The 9,534-nt window shown below is 35.3% G+C and overlaps 1 protein-coding gene across 2 annotated transcripts; it reads right to left on the bottom strand.

Annotated features, from left to right (window-relative positions):
• Positions 1-1,928: 1,928 nt before the first annotated feature.
• On the bottom strand, positions 1,929-8,085 carry LOC113725433 (F-box/kelch-repeat protein At3g23880-like). 2 transcript variants are annotated; one of them, XM_027248589.2, is made up of 3 exons: positions 7,495-7,973; positions 5,508-7,381; positions 1,929-2,522 (listed from the first exon to the last, which is right to left on the bottom strand). In XM_027248589.2, exon 2 carries the CDS (start codon positions 6,772-6,774, stop codon positions 5,545-5,547), a length of 1,230 nt encoding a protein of 409 aa, XP_027104390.1. In that variant the 5' UTR covers positions 6,775-7,381; positions 7,495-7,973; the 3' UTR covers positions 1,929-2,522; positions 5,508-5,544. The 2 variants fall into 2 exon arrangements, with proteins under 2 accessions (XP_027104390.1, XP_027104382.1); XM_027248581.2 differs by having other exon boundaries at positions 5,508-8,085.
• Positions 8,086-9,534: the final 1,449 nt, after the last annotated feature.

Raw genomic sequence — 9,534 nt, 5'->3', positions numbered from 1 at the left:
TTTTTTTTTTTTTTTTTGTGCACAAATTTTGCTGATGGCAATTTCATGATTTCTTAACCAATCTCAATCTTATTTAGGAAGAGCATTAATTAATTAATTGATCATAGAATCCTTACATTTGTCTTGTCTTGTCCTTTTCGTCTAGCTATGCTTAACGTTTGTAGTCTCATTTTGTGCATTACATTCATATGTATCACGGATTTCAATTCAAAATAATGGAGGGTAGAATGATATTATACTATCATCTAAAATCAATGTCAGGTATATGTTTACTTTTTTCCTTTTAATTTTATTCTTATAAGATTTAGGCAATTCACGAATTATTCGCGTAAAATCATTCGTGTTAAATTATATTGATAATTACCCATCATTTGTAAGTAAGTGCCATATGAACTACTAATCCGTATGTTTCATTTCTATTGTATACATTTTACATTCATAAAAACTCTCTAACAAATTATTATGCAAAGTGTAAAACTAATTCTTTTCCAGAATATTTGCAATTCCTTCTTTAATATCTCCCTCTTCATTCTAGATGGAACTTACTGAATACTATGAAAGATCAAGAACAACATGAAGAAACCTGCAAAATGTCCAAAAGATGTTCTGTAATAAATCATAAAAGATTTACCACAATGGCAAACATTGAGACGAACTGCATAACATCTTGCAGTTTGCAATACATTCTTACTCTGCAGTCTAAGAAAACCAGGTTTTACAAACAATCATATTGTTTGGATAGAGTATTATTTGAAATATTATTTGAAATAATTATTGTAACACTTTTTATGATGTGACGTGTGTAAAATAAAAAGGTGATTAAAAATATTAAAAAATGGGTTAAAAATGTGTTTATAATGCAAACAAAATATTATTCGAGATAATTTGATATCCAAATACTAGGTTTTCCGGTGTGAAGATTGATTCTGGATTTGGACCATTTATACGTCCAAATAAAAAGCCTCCAGTGATTAACATTTTTTTCTTGCAGACTTAAGCTCACCAAATTTAGATTAAACATTCACATAGGATGTGCTGCCATTAGAGCTGTTAATCGAGTCGAGTATTTGGCCGCTGAACTCAACTAGGTGGACGAGCTTTGAAATGTGTTCGGACTCGACTCGCCAAATGGAACATGTGGTTCGAGCTCGACTCGTTTATCACAAACGATCTGAGCTTGCATGAGCTCGAACTCGTGCAAATTAACCTCAATAAAAACTTATAATTTTCAATTTTTATACTTTTGAATTGTGAAATAATACATATACCCTTCCTTATTGAGGCTAATCGAACTATTCGGATAACAAACGAGTCGAGCTTACTCGACTTGTTAATTAAATGAGCATATCTCGAGCTCGAGCTTGACTCATTTACCACAATTAATAAGCGGAGCTCGAGCCTTATCGAGTCGAGCTCAATCGAGAGCTGCTCATTCCATTTAACAGCTCTAGCTGCCATTGAGTGGATTGCTTGACAACTATGAGGGAAGTACTCATTTAGACTTGTTAGAAAGCCTGAAGAGACGAGGAATGAATTTCCTTTCCCATAATTACTTTAACATGATATATCTGTAGCCTTGTAGATCAGAAATGTCCCATGTCATTAAAGCCCCTTTGATAAAATTGAAATATGAAAACTAAAATTTAAATCCATTTAATTATAAATCGTTAAATACTAAACTTGATATATTTGAATGTATATCACATTAAGTGATAAGTAAATTGCTTATCACTTATTTTTTTTATATCAAAATTTGTCTAAATAATTCAATGCAACTTAATTAATCTAAATGTTCTATTTTTTATTATCAAATATGTATAAATTTATTAATATCTGAATTCATTAAATTTAAATTTTGAATTAAATAATCAATTAAGGCCCAAGTAAATAGTCACTTGGACTACACTCACTATATCTCCAACACCCAATAAGTCATGATAGGCATTTTCGTTCTCATTTATATGTGAAAATTTCCTTTCACCATCAAGCTCATATTCATACATCACATTGAAATCTCTTGTTACAACTAATTAAATACATAATTATGATCTTCAACATTCATCATCTACTGCAGCATTAGCCTCAAGATTGACTCTTCAATCTTGATTTCCTCTTTTGAGCCACTATCTTCATTCAAAACGCCAAGATTGGAACCCTGACTAGCACTTCTATTACCATCATTCATGTTGAGCTCTTCATTCAAATTCACTGCACTCTCATCCAATACAATCAAAGAAGCAACACTAGTTTTTTTCATATGGATGATACCTTTGAATTTTCTATACACGAAAAACATCAAGCGCATATCTTCATCACCAGATACATCCAGCAAATGCGATGTACCAAGAAACTCACAATTAAGCTATACCATAATGGTCTCATTCCCAGGTACATCATGAAGTGCAGCCTCACAAGACATCATTCACAAGAGGGAGAAAAGAGTAGTCGTTAGGGTCCACATTCCCAATCATTGCATTTTCATTCTTGTAATGCAAAACAATGCCATAAGAAGGGTCTGCCATCTACAGAAAATGGAGAAAATAAAGTACAAATTATAACACAGAGAAAGAAAATAGGCTAACCAACGAAGAAAAAGTAATTACCAAAATGAATAGCAAAGTAAAGCTAATTAATGATCAGGATGTTATAATTCCCCCAAGGCAAACCACAAGCTTTTAACACATGATTCAACATATTCTACCAAAATTAGCCACATCATATGCAAATATTTTTACTTAAACAATTAGACATATATTAATTAGCAAGGATGGAAGCATGCACGTATCTAATCAATCAAACAAAATGCCATTATTAACAAACTATAAGTGTGAAACCAAGGCTTAAAATGTTAAGTTCTTTTCATAATACTGCTGTCATAGTGCAGTTTAACACCCCCAACATAGAGTAAATCTTGAGAGATGAAAAAGAAATTATGGAAAAAGAATGATGATGTTAGTTACAAAACCTGTGAAATGAATTTCTAACTAATTATGGGGGAAAAGAAAAAAAGAAGCAAAGCATTTGAGAGGGGAAAACTAATCATAAGATTAGAAAACAAAAGTACAAGAAGGTAGAGACAAGCATGCATACCAGTAATAAGTAAAGATAGAACAATATGAACAAATCAGATTGGATCAGAGAGAATTAAAAGAGCAAGTTTGGATGATAAGCTTTTGATTCACGAGCTCCATGTATAGTAGGTAAAAATATAAACGAGCAATTGCATTTACAGTAACTCTTGCACCTAGACATTCATACTAAATTGAATTGCATATGTTAAAAGTGGACTTCAATAAATTGATAGCTTCAACATCTTACCCCTCAGAATTCAAATGGGAATTACCATGAAAGTGGACTTCACAGATGAGCAAGGTTGGATTATTTAGTGTGAATGCACAAGATCAGCTTTCAAAGAGAGAGATTTTTAAGACATCCCTAGAAACAAAAATAATTAAAACTGTGCCGTAGTAAAAATACTTTATTGACTAATCAATTGACCAATTTTTAACGTTTTGTGAGTGGCACTTTGGTCAAAATATTGAAACACCCACAACAATATGGGTTAACTTTAAAGGTTAAGAGAGACTTCTCAAAAGAATAGTGACAAGTAAAAAGAATCCAGAAGGGGGATTCTCTGATTCACAAATATAACAGGGCCACCAAAATTGGTCGAGAAACTCTAAATGAAGTTATTGCATTCCTGATTGCAGCCTCGAAGCAAACACTTAATTACAAACTACCATGTCAATTAGAGATACCGATGATTAAGTAAGAAACACAGCTGTTGAACATGGGCTACATCCCCAATTAGCTCAGTGTTAGTATAGGGGCTTTCCAATAGTGCTCACTAAGTGCGTATAGTGCCTACCACTAAATAGCATGCCTTCCTAACGTTTTGGAAATGTCTAATCTGGGCAATTTGATTACCATGGATCTTTAACAATATCAACTGGCTGTACTTCTTTTGTTGTGACCCGTGAAACCCAAATACACATTTTATTACAATTCCAAAGAAAAAGAATGGGCAAATGTGCGGTGCATTATAGACAAAAACCAGAGTTGTTGATGTGAACGTAGGACCTGATGGTTCATGTTCAAGTCATACAGGGGATTGGTCCATTGGAGTTCTCAACAATATGGGTTAATTTTAAAGGTTAAGAGAGACTTCTCAAATCTAGATCCCTTCCAGCGTTTTAGTGTGTTTATGTTAGTTATTAAGTTGTTGGTTAAGTGTGTCGTTTGTGTTAAATTAATTCCAGCCGTATGTCACAAAACTCCTCTCATTTCTTACCACAGTTCTCTCTCTCCGACCTCTGCTTGTGTAGCTAACATCTCTCTTACTGCTCCTCTTCTTCAATTCAGCAGTTTGCCTCATTGACGAAGAGAACGAGTTTAAATACATGATGAGAAAATGGAAGACGAAGATGTTCAGTGTTACAAGTCCAGTGACAAAGAAGATGACTTCATAGGAGATAAATTAAATGACTATCACTCTAGTCTAGGATGTTGGATGCATACAATTGCTTATTATAACGTGATTCTTTATCTATTAGATTTATGTTTGTACTGCAAACTTATCTTAAACTTTCTTTCCTTTTATGCATAAGAACATTGACAGAATCATCAAGTACATTTGGCAGACAACAGGAACATAGTGCTTTTATTGCAAAATATGTATGTATATACATATAGGAAAATTCAGTTTTAATGCATTGTGTGTTTCCCTTCAATGTAGGATAAACAGTGCAATGTGCCATGCAGTATAGCTCCAATGGACCTCTGCCATATGGGCAATTAAGAAATATGCTAAGATTTATTCAAAAGATTTCATTTTCTGCTTCTTTTCTTCTATAGACTACCTTTTTTAACTGAGTTCTTGAAAGGCAATTTGCATTTGAACGATAAAAATGGGCATATAAGATACACATTTAAATGCAATGTATTAAATATGGGCCGGAAAAGAAAAACAGTCATGTTAAAAAAGTTAATTTATTTGCTTTCTCAAACAAATAAACAGAGAACACTATTAAAATGGATCAATATCTACACCACGATAGCATCAAATTAATGATACATATGAAGCACCTCGATAGAAAAAACGTTTCCTGGGATGAGTTTTGTGAAATTCATCGATGAGAAAGCTCAAAGTATCAGGTAAATACAATAATGGCTAGAAATCAAAGGGTTCCATTCTTCTCCCTTGGACAAAAAACAAGTAAAAAGTAAGCAGAGCAAGAAAATTCAATTAATGCGAGCACTATGGTTGGAATAAAGCAAATAACAGAGAAAAGCAAATCCTAGATAAATACGTACTTTATCAGCAATACTTCTCCTTCGGATGGTCTTGCTTCATATCATATAGACCGTAAAAATTTAGTGCATAATGTAGGTGCAGAAAACTAAAAATTTAGTGAATGGTGCAAGTGCAGAAAATTAAGCGGTACTGGAGGGAGATCAGCAATCAAAAAATGATTCAGCCAGGTGAAAATTAGAAAAGCCCTAATTACCTTTATGGCTGAAGTCCCTTTTAATCCATGAACAGCATTACGGAGAAATTAAGCTTTCAACACACACATCTACTTCATAATGATATTCCAAGTTAATAAACTGAGAATAGTGGAGTGAATTCTCATTTGGATCATAAACTCCCAACTTTGGTCTTGGCCCAGTCACAAACAGAAGCTGACCATTCTCTGATAAAATCAAAGGCTTGCTGAATACATTACCATCAGGATACTGAAAACAAGGAACAACAACCACTTTAGACCAAGATTCTCTTACTCCATACTCCTTCATGAGCCATACATCCACCTGATTGCCTCCAGAATAAAGGAACAAAGAGAGGCATCCTCTTAATGTTCCTATTTTCCACGTACAATTGGTAATCACCTCTTCAGGGAGTTCTATCTCTTTAAAAATGTCATTCGCCAAATCAAGACCTACAATTTTCCGCTCAGAAGCTATATTCCAAATACCACGACTTTGAGGATCATATGCAATAAAGTGGAAAATCCCATTCAGACAATAACAGCCGCCTAGCTCAATCAAAGAGTACTTAAGATCTTCAATCTTCTTCCAAGAATCCGTCTTCCAGCTATAAACCTTAGCCAGAGTCTCATTCCGCATACCACCAACTGAGGAAAGTACAAGAACCTTAAAATCATCATTAGACTCATCATAACCAATCCCACATAACAAGCGAGAAGAGCCGGGTAACTTATGCTCCTTTTTAATCCCAGAATCAGGCAACTCTCTATAGTTTCTTGTAGCAGGATTCCACAACAACATACTTTCTCCCTCAACCATGATCAAAACCAACCCACGACAAGAACCCCAAGTCTTGTTTATATAATACCTGAATTTTTCAACAGGAATACTAATAATAAAGTCGTTGGTTACCTCAATTTTCTTGGGTAACACACAGGAAAAAGCACTATGAAGGGAACACCCAAACTGCCTGAGCCTAAAGTTGACCCCGAGCTCGAACCCGTACCCGAGCCTTTCATCATGTTCCAGCTCAACCTTAAAGAACATGATCCTATGATGCTCGTTTTCCTTGTCTTCCGTGCATCTTTTGTAATGGGATTTGACGAGATTGGGGCTGAAGATCAAGGAATGCCAAGATTTCGAAACGCAGCTGAGCCTCCCCAGGGATCTGACCGGAAGCCTTGTGAATATTTGAAGCAAAATATCATCAGGAATACTGCTGATAATTGGCTGGAATTGGGGTTCGGGGCTGGTTTTGATTTTCTTTTCTCGGGTTCTTTCTCGCATTTTTGAAGGGGTTCTAGAGGAATGAGAGATCTGAAGAGAGAGCTCCAGAGAGGGGTTCTTTCTTTGCAGAGTGTCAAGTTCTGAGAAGTTGTCTCAGATATGGCCGGAAGCGGGGCAGGTTCGGAACCGTGTAATTTTTGTCACGTTTTGTAAATCTGACCTAAACTTTCCGTGCATCCTCGTAACAGAAATATGATATTTTACAAGTAATAATTATATCTCTATTATTAAATTTTAGGGCAAAAAACCTCAGCGGCCATTAAACTATTGGTCGAATCATGTTTTGACCATCAAACTATTTTTCGTCAATAATTGACTACTAAACAACTTAATCAGTAAATTCGTGACCATTTGGTAGATAATTGCTCTTAATATGAAAAATTAACCGTACACGTGGCAAATTATGGGATCAATTTTGTCCGGCAACTAGTTGACCGTATTCTCCTCTTATTTCTTTCCTGAAACAATCACCGAATGGAACATCACGTGGAGGAAAAAATAGAGACTCAATTGGGAGCCCTAAATCTTCAGCCACCACAAATCAAAGAAGCTGAAGAAGAAGATGAAGAATGTCGAGGAGCTCTCCTAAACCCATACCTAGATGCTCCTGCGAATTAACATCAACAATGAAAACCTCATGGACAAATTAGAACCCAGCAAGAAGATTTGTGGTATGCCCTTTAGGAGAGGTAAGATTTTTTCTAGAAATGACGCCTTTACCAGTAAAAGAGTGACGTCTAAAAGCCGGCTTGCGGAGAAGCTCTCAGCCTTCATCTGGGTTAAGAAACCTCATCCGCTGAACGATTCCTTGTCGTCGGCTGATGACGAAGCTATATTGTTCGCAACTCTGTCATCCCGAGTGGTGAGCTGCACTCTACTGGCAGTTGGTTCTCGAGACGGAAGTGCAATGCGGAGGCACTCCCAAGCATCGGCAAAGCAGACATCATCCAAAACAATCAAGAATCTCTTGGACTGCAGGAACTGGTAAAGCTTCTGAGCCAAGTCCAAGTCTGAAAATAGGGCCATGTCATCCCTGGCTCAGTAGACATGTTGCAGCAGCAAATCTTCCAAAATTTTTCTGGTGCGGAAGTCCTTCCCCACCGTAGCCCAAGCAAAGCAAACAAAATGGCGGCGGACGAAGCAGTCCCCAGGTACCTTTTGGGCGAGAGTTGTCTTCCCGATTCCACCCATTCCAAATATCCCAATTTAGAAAATCGATCGCGTAGTTAATAGACAAAATTGCCCCCAAACTTTGCCACGTGTATTACTAATTTCACAGATTAAGAGCAATTATCTATCAAATGGTCGCGACTTTACTGATTAAGTTGTTTAATGGCCAATTATTAACGAAAAATAGTTTGATGGTCAAAACATGATCCGACCAATAGTTTAGTGGCCGCTGAGATTTTTTGCCCTAAATTTTATAAATAATCCACGTAAAATTATACATCGTTTAGAATAATTATTACTGACAACTATTGATACTTGGGGCGGATGCGAGGTTGGAGCGGTTGTCAGAACAATCACTCCGGAAGGTGTAACATCATTTGTACATGGTGTAACATCATCTGTACAAAGTGTAATAATAGAACAACAGCGAGTAACATTAGAACAATATTTTTGTGAGTCTCACATGACGTGAAAATCGAATTACAAAACGTGATCTGAGCCGCCGCACAAATTTTTGAGACCTCATCTAGGCCATGAGATGCCTGGGACGGCAGGCCCCTCGTCCGCTTGGGACAAGGGGCAGGTCTGTCATGACCATCTGCACAAAGGCGGCGTTAACCAAGTGGCCCACTGCCTTGGACAACTTGTGGGCTGTTTTTCAAAAAAAAAAATCACAATTCCATCAACATCTACCCTAATAATAGAAGTTATATCATCGAAGGTACGTAGATTTGAAAGAATAGAAATAAAGAATAGATACTATAAATTTGAAGAGCAAAAGGAAGTGCAGCAATTTATCTATTGGAAGACGATTTTAAAATTTGTTGTACCTTTCAGGTTTGTTCTTGATTTTTTTAGATCTATTGTATCTGTTAAATTGTATATTTGTAATTTATAGTGCATGTTTAATTTGTTATTGGGGCAGCGATATAAATTAAAGCATGTTAGACAATTAATTTTCAACAATCTGTTAATGAAATTTGCTTTCTATCAGAAAAAATTGGCATAATTGAAATTAAGGTAGATATTGTAGTTCATTTTTCTTTTTTGTGTTTTGTGTAGCGTGGAACTAAAATTTTTTCAATGAAAAATTAATGTCTAAGCATTTGAGGTATAAAAGTTACGAACGTTAGGTTGAAAAAGATTTGGCAAATTGGCGGTCAAGTAATATTGAAAAACTTTGAAATCACCCTAATTGCACGAAATTCTAGAAGTATATATTTCAAATCTGAAAAGTGAAATATGAATATGAGTACATGTGAGCTGATTCCTTGTTTGAATTGTGATTTTTTGAAAAAAAAAATTATTACATTTTTTATAAATATATTTTCCAATCACTTTTTATTTCACATGTATCAAATCGTTACAGTACATTTTTCTGCAAAAACTCTCCAAAATAACAATCTAAACAGGGATGGCATAAGAGTTATCTGCCTAAGTCTACGTCTTTAATTTGACAATATGTATGATCAAATAAATAATGATGAATAAATTCAGCTAGAGGGCAAAACGATGAAAAGTTATCTAGAAATGGAAGTCCAAAAGAGGAATACTAAATTTTTTGTATGTATTTACATATATTATATGTAA

This window comes from Coffea arabica, chromosome 1e (assembly GCF_036785885.1).
Source record: "Coffea arabica cultivar ET-39 chromosome 1e, Coffea Arabica ET-39 HiFi, whole genome shotgun sequence".
Classification (NCBI taxonomy): Eukaryota; Viridiplantae; Streptophyta; class Magnoliopsida; order Gentianales; family Rubiaceae; genus Coffea; species Coffea arabica.
Note: the sequence above shows the minus strand (reverse complement) of the source record. Positions and strands in the feature narration are given on the sequence as shown.

Bases quoted from the DNA above. Each gene is read 5' to 3' on its own strand.
- LOC113725433 (XM_027248581.2), bottom strand. From the start codon at position 6,774: ATGCGAGAAAGAACCCGAGAAAAGAAAATCAAAACCAGCCCCGAACCC.